We start from the raw sequence: 13,439 nt of genomic DNA, 5'->3' as shown, positions 1-13,439 counted from the left end.
GCCCCGCATCCTGGGGGGGATGCTGAACCTGCTTTTCGGGGGATGCTCGTCCCGCGGCTCGAGGGATGCTGGGCGGCTCGGGGGGATGCTGCCCTGCGGTTCGGGAGTTGCTCGCCCCGCGGCTCGGGGGGATGCTGGGTGGCTCGGGGGGATGCTGCCCTGCGGTTGGGGAGGTGCTCGCCCCGCGGCTCGGGGGGATGCTGCCCTGCGGTTCGGGAGGTGCTTGCCCCGCGGCTCGGGGGGATGCTGGGTGGCTCGGGGGGATGCTGCCCCGCGGCTCGGGGGTTGCTGGGTGGCTCGGGGGGCTGCTGGTCCCGCGGTTCGGGGCGGACGCTCGCCTCGCCAACCGGCGGGGGGCAGCCACCGCCTCCCGGCCGCAGGACCGGCTTCCCACAGCGCGGCGAGCCCATCCCCGCTTTCGGTTTCACTTCTTCCTGCTCCGGGCAGAGTGTTTCCTCATGGTTTTCGTGTGCTGAGAATCTTACGCAGTCCCCGGACACCCCCAAGGTGAGGGAGATAAAGGCCGCAGCGGTAAGTGGATGCCATTCTTCACTTTTAGTAATAAATGCAAATATCAGAGGTACGCAGCCGAAGTACTGCTCAGAAGTGTGGGCCAATTTCCTTCATCTTGGATTTCTCCTAACTTTCAGGTAAGCAAAATCGGTGCTATTGCTGTTTTCTTAATGAGTGTACTTTGGTGCTTTGCCCGGATGGGGCGTCCCCAGCTGGCATTTTGTGCTTTAATAAAAAGGCAATATATGTGAAGTGGGAATGTCTGTCCCTGGGATACACTGGAGGCTCCCCTGCTAAATTCTCCATTTTTTAGAAGTTCTTGCTCATAACAGTCAAACTGTCATTCTTTCTTTTGTCCATTAAATGTTCTGTGACACCGTCCCTTCAGTCTGAGAATGGGTGTGTGCTTTATTCACCGGATCCCCAGCCAAAGCATAAATCACCTAAAGCTGACTCCAGACTTCCTGCGATGAAAAAAAGCCGAAAAAAGGCAGCCCTTCAGGCCTCGCTGGAAATCAGCCAAGGAACTCGGTTTGTGTTTGTTGCAGAACGTTTCTTGCGCCGTTCAAACTTTAAAACGAGCTGGCAGCAACCGCCGAGGAGCCTGGCAGCCACCTGATCTCCCGAAAACAAACCCTCAGAAGGGGTAAAACTTTTGGTACAGACAAGCTCCCCCTTTGTTTTCCTTCGCTCTTCCAGCAGCCGGGGTGCAGAGGAATGAGGCAGGACAAGCGGTCCTTAATTTTCCTTGGCTGCAGGGATATGGGTGCTGCGTCCAGCAGCAGGTGAAGTGGATCAAGCGACCAGCTGCAGATCAAGGACTACCAGGTTCAGTTATTTGCTGTCCCCTCCCTTTCCGTGTTTGCCAGTGGCAGGCGAGAGGAGAGCCAGGCTGTGTGAGCTGCAGGAGATGGGTCAGGCCCACGCGCAGCGCCCAGCAGGGAATTGGTGTTTTCATTAAGGTTTATTTTAAATTGCCTTTTGCAGTCCTTTGTGTATGCCTCTGTGGTGCTTTAGGGACCTTTCCCTTGATTGTATCCCCACTCCCATTGGATTTTACTGACGTCTCTCCCTAGATGGCCAGGGTGCTCCCACAGAGGCACTCACAGGGCTGCCCCTGGCCACTATAATGTGGCTTTTTGTCACTGGAGCAGTCCTAATGTCTGCCCTCTGAAAAGGCAGGTCATCTACGGAGCCAAACTCTGCTGGGGTCTGACCTGCTAAACTCTTGTCTGGCTGCAGGTTGCAGTGTCAGCTCCTCAGAGCGTTTTGTTCTGGTAGTGAAAACTCTTCTCTTTAAAAAAGACGAATTCTGAAGGCTTTTTCTTTTTCTGTACAAAATGTGTTGGTTTAATTTCTTGTTTCAGTGTTTGCTCTTGAGCAATAATCTAATGTGTTCAAAGGTAGGTCGTGTTAATTAAACAGAGGTTGCAAGCAAAGGAAAATGTGAGCTGCAGAACTAAGAAAAGTCGTCTTGCTGTGAGCTAGTCTTTTGAGAAGCTTTTCTAGATTTCTTTTAAGTCTAGTAAGGTTAAATTGCCTTCTATAGCTTGTTCTGTACTGGAGCACCGATAGTCTTCTCTACTGGGAGCCCGTCACGCTGAGACTCAACTCATTGGTAAATCGAGGTTGGCAGGGAGGTTCCAAATTTGTTGGCAGGCGGCCATACAGATACATGTATACGGAGGTTGTGGAGACGCTCAAAGCTTCAGGGGTGAAAGTATAAGCTTTTTTTTTTTTTTTTTTGAAGAAAAAATTGAAGCAGAGAAACCTTACTGTTCTCTGCTAAAGCATGGAAAAATATTCTGGCAAGTGCTCCCAAAGTATTTGTTCTCCCTCAACTAGAGATTAATGCTGTAGGGAATGATATAGGTGATACCGTGGACTCTTCTCTGGATTAGCAGAGATGCTATTTAATTAGACAATCTCTATGACTCAGCAGGCTAGTCAAACCCTTCGGAGCTCTTACACCTCTATTCCGGTCAGAATTTGTGTGGAATTAATTTTCTTCCTTATCCAGTAAAGCCGCATTACAAGATCACCAGGTGAATTTAGATCTTACGGATACTAAATTGAAACTGAATAAAATGTGAAAAAGTCTGAGATTCATCAGAAATGTAATGCCTCAAGAGCCAGAGCCATCGAAGATTAGAGCACCAGCGGACAGGGGGCGATATCCTAATGGAAATGCTGTCATGGTTTCAGCTGGGATAGAGTTGATTTTCTTACTGGCAGCTGCTGCTGTGCTGTGTGTTGGGTTTGGGATGGGAATAGTGTGACAGGGCACTGGGGGTTTGGGTGGTTGCTGAGCTCTCAAGGCCTTTTCTGGCTCCTCACCCCACCCCACCAGGAGCAGGCTGGGGGGGCACAAGAAGTCGGGAGGGGACACAGCTGGGACAGCTGACCCCAACTGACCACAGGGATATTCCATGCCATGGGACGTCATGCTCGGTGTATGAAGCTGGGGAAGACAAAGGAAGGGCGAGACGTTGGGAGCGATGGCATTTGTTTTCCCAAGTCACCATTACATGTGATGGAGCCTGGCTTTCCTGGAGATGCTGCATGCCTGCCTGCCCATGGGAAGCAGGGAATGAATCATTTTGCTTTGCTTGCGTGCGCTTTTGCTCTACCTATTAATCTGTCTTTATCTCAACCCACTGGTTTTTTCCTCACTTCTACCTTTCTGATTCTCTCCCCCATCCCGATGCGGGGGGAGTGAGTGAGCGGCTGCGTGGTCCTGTCTGCCAGCCACGGTTAAACCACGGCAATGCTCAAAAGAGATGGGGTGGGGTATATAAATTCTTAAATGTGTAAGTTTTACCAGAAGTATGTGGATAAATGTATTGAATCTATGGACAGTGTTTTCTCTACACCTTGGCTCTTTGTTATTTTCCCTGATTAGGTTGGTACTGATTATTTTGTCCGCTCTTACTTTCTCATACACCGTTCTATAGCCTGGTATTCCTTTCACTATCATATGGAAAGAGGGTTAGACTTTTGTGTGGCTTGCTCGTAAAACAAAAACTGGCAAGAACTGTAAAATAAAGAAGTGGTATATTAGGCATTCTTACTGCATATAACTATAAATACTTTAAGTGTAGTTAAGCTCGGAGCATAGTGATTAACACTGAGGGACCTGTGTATAAATATTTATCAGTGTGGTTAAGCTCAGAGCTCAGTGATTAACATTGAGGGGCCTGTGTATATTTTGCCATTTTTATTGTATTTTATGCATGTTAAAGCAAAGCAGAATTAATCAGAAAGGGGGAAATGGTTGGAAATTCGCATTGATAATAGATAAAATGTTGGTAGCTCATAATTATTTCTACATAGTAAGGCAATACTATTGTTTTTCAAGAAAAATCTTAATTTAGAGAGATTATTAAACTTAACTTTTCTGCAGAAATTAATGCTGCTTTATAAGAGAACGATAATGAGCGTTTGCTCAGCATAAAACTACATGGTTTTTGAGCCTGGCTTGCTTAGCCTTCAGTTTAAGATGTAAGTTGTGCCAAAATGATTGCAATGTGTCCTGTGTTCATTTTGCCTTTGCAGATAAAGCGATGGGAAGTGCTGTTTGGTGGAGCAGGTTGTCTCTCCGACTGCTGTCTGTCTGCTTGCTGTGTGCGTCGGTCGGAAAGCAATGCCAGATCCGAAATGAAATGGCTGACTGCAGCCACCTAAAGCTGACGCAAATTCCTTCTGATCTCCCAACCAATATAACGGGTTTGGACATTTCTCATAATCAGCTGAGGCTGCTGGGTCCTGCAAATCTGACCAGGTACAGCCAGCTGGTTTACTTGAACGCGGGCTACAACAGCATCTCTAAACTGCAACCAGAATTGTGCCAAAACGTGCCCCTGTTACGGATCCTGAAGTTAGAGCATAACGAATTGTCTAAGCTCCCCGACAGACTCTTTGCTTCCTGCACCAACCTGACCGAGCTCAACCTAGGGTACAACAGAATAAATATAAAAAATGATCCTTTCAAAACCCTGGAGGTAAGCTTTAGAAATGCACCTTTTCATGTAAATAAATGGGGAATTTACTGTATTTTCCAGTGTGTATACGGAACAGTTACCTCTTTGCATCTGAAAATACCCAGCATGTCATCTTCTTTTATTGTTTTTCTGAAGAAAAGGCCTGGCACACTGGAGTCTCAGCCACCCTTATGAGCCACTGTTCTCCATCCCCTTTTCCCATCGAGGCACCTCTCCGTACAGGATTTGTGCTGAGAGAACAGTAGCAGTAGGTGACGTATAGGGCGAAGTGAATGGTGTGGAATCTGAGTTGCCTGGGGTCTAAAAATGGTAGCTAGCCTAAATTCTCAAGGTCAGGTGTAATTACTCAGACCATGAAAGCCAGTGCTTAGGCTGAATGTAGTGTCTCCCAGGACACTGAGGATTGAGAAACGGTAAAGACCTTTTTACTCTACCTTCTTTTTTTTTCCGCTGGTAGTTTACACGTGGTTAAATAGTTTTCTCTGTAGCATCTATGAGGTTGGGGGACCAGCACTGGAGGCAGAGAAAGACTATTCCATGGTCTTTGCACCGAGCAGGGAATCATGAAAAAGGAAGGGCCTAAGGACAAAAGGAAATAGAGACAGTCAGGAGGTAGGTGATTCTGCCCCTCCACTCCACTCTCATGGGATCCCACCTGTAATACTGCCTCCAGCTCTGCGCCCCCAGCATAAGAAGAACATGGACCTGTTGGAACGAGTCCAGAGGAGGCCATGGAGATGCTGGGAGGGCTGGAGCCCCTCTGCTGTGAGGACAGGCTGAGAGAGTTGGGGGGGTTCAGCCTGGAGAAGAGAAGGCTCCGGGGAGACCTTAGAGCCCCTTCCAGACCCTAAAGGGGCTCCAGGAGAGATGGGGAGGGACTCTGGATCAGGGAGGGGAGCCATAGGACAAGGGGGAATGGTTTTAAACTGTAAGAGGGGAGATTTCAATGAGATATTAGGAAGAAATTCTTTGCTGTGAGGGTGGTGAGCCCCTGGCCCAGGTTGCCCAGAGAAGCTGTGGCTGCCCCATCCCTGGAGGTGTCCAAGGCCAGGCTCGACGGCGCTGTGAGCGACCTGGTCTGGTGGGAGGTGTCCCTGCCCAGGGCAGGGGGGTTGGAACTGGATGATCTTTAAGGTCCCTTCCAACTTAAACCATTCTGTGATTCTATTAATTGTTGTACAATGTTCTAACAAGTGTGAATGTTGTTTTGAACAAGTCTGGACTTTTCTGCTAAACTCAGCATTCCAGTTCAGTTACACAAAATGTACTGGTTTGTGTCGTAGGACTGCTGACTCTCAGCTAAGTACAAACGGGTACAGCCAGCTCTAGTGCTGGGAGCAGAACTGAAGTTCTGCTGCCCTGTTCCTGATGGAAGCCGGACTTGGGGCACCTCAAGGCATCTTCTGTGGAGTCGCCTTCAGGGTAGCATCTCCTTCCCTGCAGATGTGGAGGAGTCTGAGCACCTGGGCAGGAGCTGGAGCACTACAAGGCGTACAGCTCTGATCTGTGTGGGCTGCTGCTGCCCTCCTCTTCCCTTCCTCACTTTCACTCACAGCAGGGGACCACAGCGAAGAGGGTGGAACGCACAGTTTAATACTGCAGTAGTTGTAACTGCAGCCAGCTGTAGACTTTTGCTTTTGCCACTTTATCTGGAGCAGGAGGGCTTTCAGCGAGTTAAGGAATTTTAGATAAAGTAACTCTTCGGTTTGCAGCAGATACTTCAGCAGGTTAAGACTGTGAACACAATGAAAGTTACAGGTGGGGAGGACACAGAAGGCTTCTTCCTGCAGGAGCTTGAAAGCTGCCATTTCTCTATTACAAATTTATTTCAATAGTAGTATTGCAACTAATTTCTAATCGATTAGATTCTAATGGAATATTTCAAAATGGTTTCGTATTATATAAAATAAAAAGGATTTTATACTTTTCTGTTTGCATCTTCTCCCCAGAACTTGAATATTTTGGACCTATCTCATAATCTTTTGAAGTCAGCAAATCTAGGATTGCAGCAACAGTTGAAGAACCTTCGTGAGCTCACGTTGAATAGCAATCAAATCACCGAGTTAAAAAAGGAAGACTTTGATTTTCTTAGCAACACCTCATTGAATAGCCTTGATTTGTCATCAAATCCACTGAAAGAGGTAGGAGGCATTTCAACAGAAATTCAACAGGTGTAAGTATAAAATGGAACTATCCTGGTTTATCATTTATGATTGTGTGACATTTATATTACATTTTGGATTCACCGAGGTCAAAGATAAAACCATATATACACCTATATACACACATATATATACATATATACACATATATATACATATAAAAACCTGTATACAGCATTAGTGACACACGTAATTCTTTTTTTCTGTCTAAAATCAGCAAGAGCTGGTTCCATGTACATCAGAGGTCTCAAGCAAGAGCTAGATCAAGTAGCTCTGTGAACCCTTACCAGATATTTTCTACGCAGGATTTTGTTTGTATATGCTGAAGGTGAACGGCTGACATACTTTCTAAGTGGGGAAAAAGTGTGATATTATGCAAGGCTAGTTATACAGTCCAGGTCTCGCTTCCTAGTTAATCAAAGAGAACGTCCATTTGTGCCTGTGGGGTACCCCAGGGAAATAATCTTTGCAGAAAAGAATACTCACTCTTTCAAAAAATGAAATGGGTGTTTTCTCTGCCACCTACCTCACTGTTCTCCCTGACCCACTTCTCAGCGTTACAATATGATTCTTTGAAGAGTGATGGTAAGTGCTGCAGATTTAAACTGGTTGACCCTCAGCAGAGAACCACAGAATGGTTTAGGTTGGAAGGGCCCTTAAAGATCATCTAGTATGAACACTGAATAGCAAATAGAAGTCATCAGCATATGAACACTGAATTTGCATTGCATTTGCTTGGGGTTTTTTTCCTAGTTGATTGATCTGTAGAGAACATGTACAAGGAAATTTCAAGAATATTTTAGAGTGGCATAAGCTCGTACCACTGCTAGGAGGCGATCCCACCTTCCTCTTCCCTTTGGATGCTTCGTCCCTCCCTCTTTCTGGTACAAGCTTTAGTGAGGCCATGCTCTGCGTCACTGGGGAAACTCTACAGATGTTTTGGCTTGGTTAGCTCGTTGTCGGGTTGGTTCCCTATCTCGTGCACCATGTCACTGCATGTATGGCCATGCTGGCATGTGGATAGGAAGATGGGACTGCTCCTTTCTTGGGCAGTGCTACTTTATGCTAGTTGAACCTGCTCTGATTTTACAGTACTGCTGTCTGAAAAGCGGTCACATGCATTTGAGTCATTCTGACAAATGGAGTATTTAATAATTCATCTAATATCTGCCTCAAGATGAGGGGCCAGCACTGTGACAGAGACTTGTGATTGACGTTGTGGGAGCAAGTGTGTAGTATCACATTTCATGAGTGTAGCTTCTGCTCACAGAGAAACTGGGTTTCTTCTTGGCTCTCTGAAGCCCTAAATAACTTTTTTACTGGTTTTGCACTGGTATATTGGTATCCTTAGCAGATGCCCATAAAACAAAGCTGAAGAAAGAGATTATCTCAATTTCTAAGATACTTCTAGTGCAAGAGTTGCACTAGTTGGATACAAATTGTTGTTCACTTGCATCTCACTGAGCAACTTTCTATCTTCTTCTGCAAGAGTACCGCTCAGAATGATGATAATCGTGTTACAAATTTTAGAAGTATTATCACAAGAAGTATAAACTCCAAGAACTGTTTATCTGAACTTGGCTGTGGAAAAATCTGTGTGTAGAAGTTATATTCTGCTTGAAAATCTCGTTTGAAAACCTTTGCAATTTTCGGCTTTATAGGTCAACTTTCTAACATAATCCCCTTCTTTTGATCAAAACTCTTTTTTCATTTCAGTTTCACACAGGAAGTTTACGTGCAATTGGAAACCTGTTTGGCCTCATACTGAACAACGTTGAACTTGGTGAAAATTGCACAAAGAAACTTTGTACAGAATTATCAAACACAGCGATTCAGAACCTCTCCCTGAGCCACGTGAAGCTTTCGTACATTAGCAAGTCAACTTTCCAGGGACTGCAAGGAACAAATCTTACCATTTTAAACCTTTCCCAAAATTCTCTGTCTTTGATAGAAGATGACTCATTTCAGTGGCTTTCAAGTTTACAATACTTAAACCTAAAGCATACTAACATTCATGTATCTTTACATTTATTTTCTGGATTATCCAGCCTCAAACATCTGAATCTGATAAGTTCAGTTACTGGGAAAATTGAAGATTTTTCCTTTCATTGGTTACGTGACCTGGAATACCTTATAATGGATAATAACTATTTTCCAGGAATTACTGCTAATATGTTCACAGGTCTGAACAACCTGAAATACCTGAGCCTCTGTAACTGCATCATAAACTTACAAAGAATAACTAATACAACATTTTCATCACTTGCTAATTCCAGTTTGCAGGTTCTCAACCTCACAAAAACAAGAATCTCTACAATAGGAAGTGGGGCATTTTCCTCCTTGGGAGACCTGAAAATTCTTGATCTTGGTCTCAATGAAATTAGTCAAGAGCTCACAGGTCATGAGTTTAAAGGTCTCAATAATATACAAGATATTTATCTTTCCTATAATAAAAATCTGTCCTTGCGAAGCGAATCATTCATTTTTGTCCCAAGCCTTAGAAAACTGATGCTGAGGAAGGTAGGTTGCAGTAATCTGGCAGTTTCTCCTTCGCCTTTTCGTCCTCTACAAAATCTGACCATTTTAGACGTCAGCAATAACAACATAGCAAACATAAAAGAAGACTTGTTTGATGGACTTCACAAACTGGACATTCTGGATTTGCAGCACAATAATTTAGCGCGGCTTTGGAAACAGGCAAATCCAGGTGGCCCTGTTCTTTTTTTAAAAGATCTTCCCAATTTGCGCATTCTTAATTTAAAATCAAATGGTCTCGATGAGATTCCAGTTCAGGCTTTCAAGGGTCTGTTTCAATTAAAAAACTTGGATTTAGGATCAAATAATTTGAATTTGCTTCCAGCCACCCTTTTTGATGATCAAGTCTCCCTGAATGCGTTGAACCTGCAGAAAAATCTGATAACCTCAGTGGAAGAAAAAGTGTTCGGCCCAGCTTTCAAGAGCTTGAGAATACTAACGATGGATTCCAATCCTTTTGATTGCACCTGTGAAAGCATTGCTTGGTTTGCTGACTGGCTCAACGTGACCCAAACATATATACCTGGGTTGAGGTCCCAGTACATTTGCAACACCCCACCTAAATATCACGGTAGTCTGGTGTTGCATTTTGATAGCTCAACCTGCAAAGACAGTGCTCCATTTAAACTTCTGTTCCTGATCACTACTACTGTTGTGACACTAGTAATTTTTACTGTTCTTATCATCCATTTTGAAGGGTGGAGAATAGCTTTCTACTGGAATATTTCAGTAAATCGAATACTTGGCTTTAAAGAACTTGACAGACAACAGGAAGAGTTTGAATTTGACGCCTATGTTATTCATGCAAGACAGGACAAGGATTGGGTGTCTAAGAATTTAGGGTCTCTGGAAAAAAATAACCACTATCAAATTAAATTTTGTTTAGAAGACCGTGACTTTGAAGCAGGCATATCTGAATTTGAAGCCACAGCTAACAGCATAAAAAAGAGCAGGAAGATTATTTTTATTGTGACTGAATACCTCTTACAGGATCCCTGGTGCAAAAAGTGAGTTGGATATAAACTTTTAAATGTAAGAGGGAAAATTTCTTAACAGATTTTTTTAACAAGTTAATCTCTTTTGCTGTGTAATTTAATCAAATATACTCTTTAATAAAGAACGCCATGCAAATTCTACTTTAATATATTTACTTAGTATACCGTAACTTCAGAATAATTCCTAAGTTAATAAAGTTAATTGTTCCACATGTACACCAGTGGAAATTTGAATCTTGCTGTCAATATATTTTTTTTTTTTTTCAAAATTCAAGCTGCTCAGACTGCTTTCCTTAAAATTACATGTTTGAAGAAGAGCAGTAATGGGTGAGCTCACTAGCATCCAAAGATGATTTTTATTTGGCTTTAAACAAGTCTTTTCACCTTTCTTATGTCGTGATCTGGAAAAGAAAGGAACTTTGCTAAACAAGGCTGTATCAAGACAGTAGACTTAGGTTATATTTTTAGAGGATGATTGTTTTCTTTATTTAGAAGGTAACTAATTTAACATAAGTAATGACAATTCTATATCACGGAATAGACATTAAGACCCCTTGTGTTTGCAGTGCGCTATTATGTGAGGGATTAAAAGAACTGTTACTTTTTCCCTCCACATGAAAGAAAACATGTAATTTTGTCTTATTTCTGTTTCAGGTTTAAGGTGTATTATGCTCGTCAGCAAGCTATTGAACAAAGTCGGGACTCCATCATATTGATCTTTCTTCATGATATCCAAGATTACAAGTTGTATCATGCACTTCAAATGAGAAGAGGGATGTTCAGATCTCGCTGCATCTTGAACTGGCCAGCTCAGAAAGAACGAGTCGGTGCATTTTATCAGCAATTAGTGATGGCACTTAAATCTAATAGTAGAGCGCAATGAAGTTTTAAAGTACAGATTTGAAAACTAACAACTAACATTGGAAAAAAACTAACACTGGAAAACTAACAAGCCTTCAGGAAGACCTGAAAAAACTTTGTCATGCTGGAAAGATGTGTAAGAGTCAGTATAATTTAAATTTACTTGTCTATATTCCTGTGTTTGCTGATGTTTTAATTCACCTGCACTGAAGTGACATGTTAAAATGGATCACGATTGATAGTCATTTCAGTCGGTGTATCAAAAATGTGGCAGAATTTCTGAAAAGCGGTGAGAATGGCTGATGTCCTAGAAAAAATGTCGATCTGATGTAGTGCAGGAAAGACACAGACTCTCCACTTTAAAGGGATATGCAAAAGAGCATGCAATAATGATAAAATGGCAATTTTTTCTGTGTAGAAGGTAGAGTGGATACTACTGCTTGCTTTCATAACACAAGGGGATATTGAGCGAAACTAAAATTGGAAAACTTTCCATGTGAAGCACAGTAAGTAGCATGGAAAATTATTTCTGAAGTCAAACCCAAGAAACATAGCAGAGTTTCAAAGTGAGCTTTAAAACCTTTATTTTAAGAGAAAGCCACAGAAAGAAACTGGACCCCGTGGGCAGCCTGTTCAGAGCACGCAGTGAAGGATTGCTAATGCCTTCTGGGTGGGGCTGGTACTGATGACTATCAGAACCAGATCTTCAGACTAGTGAGTCAACTGATTCAATCAATGTGGTATGAGTAAAAAAAAAAAAAAAAAAAAAAATTTCTACTCTTCCCTACTGAAATTCGGAGAGCTGGCAGAAGGACATTTTGAAAGTACGTATTTGAATTATGGGATCATTTTATTGCATATTTATTATTGCATCAAGGCTGGGTTGGACGGGGCTTTGAGCAGCCTGGTCTGGTGGGAGGTGTCCCTGCCCGTGGCAGGGGGGTTGGAACTAGATGGTCTTTAAGGTCCCTTCTGACCCAAATCATGTTCTATGGCATTTATACTGAGAGATACCACCTTAATTCTTCAAATGTGCATAAAACTATATGCCGGCCTTCAAATAGAACTTGAAGTCAATGTGAAAAGTGGCCAAGGCACAGCTGATGCACCTGCATAAAATGAGTAAAGGCATAGATATTTCTGTAGCGTAACCAGAAGACAACTTTGTGGGGGAGGTGGTGCTACTGTAATTTCATCACTGAAGAATTTGTTACTGGTGAAACAACAAAAAGAAAAATTAACCCCCCAAAAGAAATAGTTTTAGACCATATCATAAATATGACTGTGACTACAGGTACAGCTAGAGTGGGAGGAAAAAACTTCAAAAGTAGATTAATTTCATATTTTTTTTCCTTCTGTGTGACTGTATATAGTTTTGCCTTTGATAGTGAAAAAAAATAATTGTAAAGAAATCAGAAAGAATTCTGTAGTTTAATTTCTTATATATTAATCTAGTTTGTTTTTTCCTTAACATAGTTTACAGAAATGTGGGCTAGTTGGCAATTGCCAGAGCATTAGGGTTCAAACGTGGGCTAGTAGCTTGATCTGGAGAGAGCTGAGAACGAGCAAAGTGTGCTCTGAAAAGATGTTTATAATGTTTGAGACTGGTTGCAATTTTATGGAGTGTTTGAGCACAATTTATTGTAAATTAAACACTAGACAGACACTTATATGTCTTTCTTAATATTTAATTGCTGTTCTAAGGACCTCATAAAACTGTCAATTTTTAGTAGGTGTGTGATCCTTCAATAGCTCAGGAATATTTTTAAATTGTTTTTTCCCCCCTGGCATTTCCCTCATCAATTTTAATGCTACCATTACTCCAAGAATATTGCTTTACTGCTTTAGAAAACAGCTTTCAGATAGTTCAATACTTAACATTTTAAGCAGCTTTTCTCATGATTTGTTACATGCATAGATGAAAAACGTTGGGTTTTAATAGGTTTGTATGTCCCATGATGACACAAAACATAAATGAGTAAAATAATTAATGGAATAGATTTTGCATGCACCCAAGAGTGAAGGGGACTGTCTTCACTTGCTCGGGAAGTCCTGAGTGAAAACAAAAAAGCCTTTGTTTACAGCTGAAGTGATAGATGATGATTCCCTAATTACAGTAATAGGATTATCCCCATTGTGATGCTTTCATCTCATCTTTCTGACCTTTTCAGGCCAAGTGACAAATTCTCTCTTCATGCTTAGGCCATGAAAGTTGAGGAGGCAAGTCAGCAAGGATGGGGTGCCAGGTATGCACCATGTCAATCCGTCTTTCTCTTATTTAAAGACTACCATGAGAAAGGGTTTCTATGTTTCCTGAATTTGTAATGACACATGGTAGCAGAATTTCTCATTCCGCAGCAATATAAATTGCT

The 13,439-nt window shown here is 42.6% G+C and overlaps 1 protein-coding gene across 3 annotated transcripts; it reads left to right on the top strand.

The window, feature by feature from the left end:
• The first annotated feature begins 406 nt into the window (after positions 1-406).
• TLR3 (toll like receptor 3) lies at positions 407-11,838 on the top strand. 3 transcript variants are annotated; one of them, XM_074588241.1, is made up of 5 exons: positions 407-531; positions 4,069-4,514; positions 6,464-6,655; positions 8,393-10,218; positions 10,861-11,838. In XM_074588241.1, exons 2-5 carry the CDS (start codon positions 4,077-4,079, stop codon positions 11,087-11,089), a joined length of 2,685 nt encoding a protein of 894 aa, XP_074444342.1. In that variant the 5' UTR covers positions 407-531; positions 4,069-4,076; the 3' UTR covers positions 11,090-11,838. The 3 variants fall into 3 exon arrangements, with proteins under 3 accessions (XP_074444342.1, XP_074444343.1, XP_074444344.1); XM_074588242.1 differs by having other exon boundaries at positions 421-650; XM_074588243.1 differs by lacking the exon at positions 407-531 and adding an exon at positions 1,184-1,341.
• Positions 11,839-13,439: the final 1,601 nt, after the last annotated feature.

The sequence above is a fragment of the Larus michahellis genome, chromosome 5, assembly GCF_964199755.1.
Source record: "Larus michahellis chromosome 5, bLarMic1.1, whole genome shotgun sequence".
NCBI lineage: Eukaryota > Metazoa > Chordata > Aves > Charadriiformes > Laridae > Larus > Larus michahellis.
Note: the sequence above shows the minus strand (reverse complement) of the source record. Positions and strands in the feature narration are given on the sequence as shown.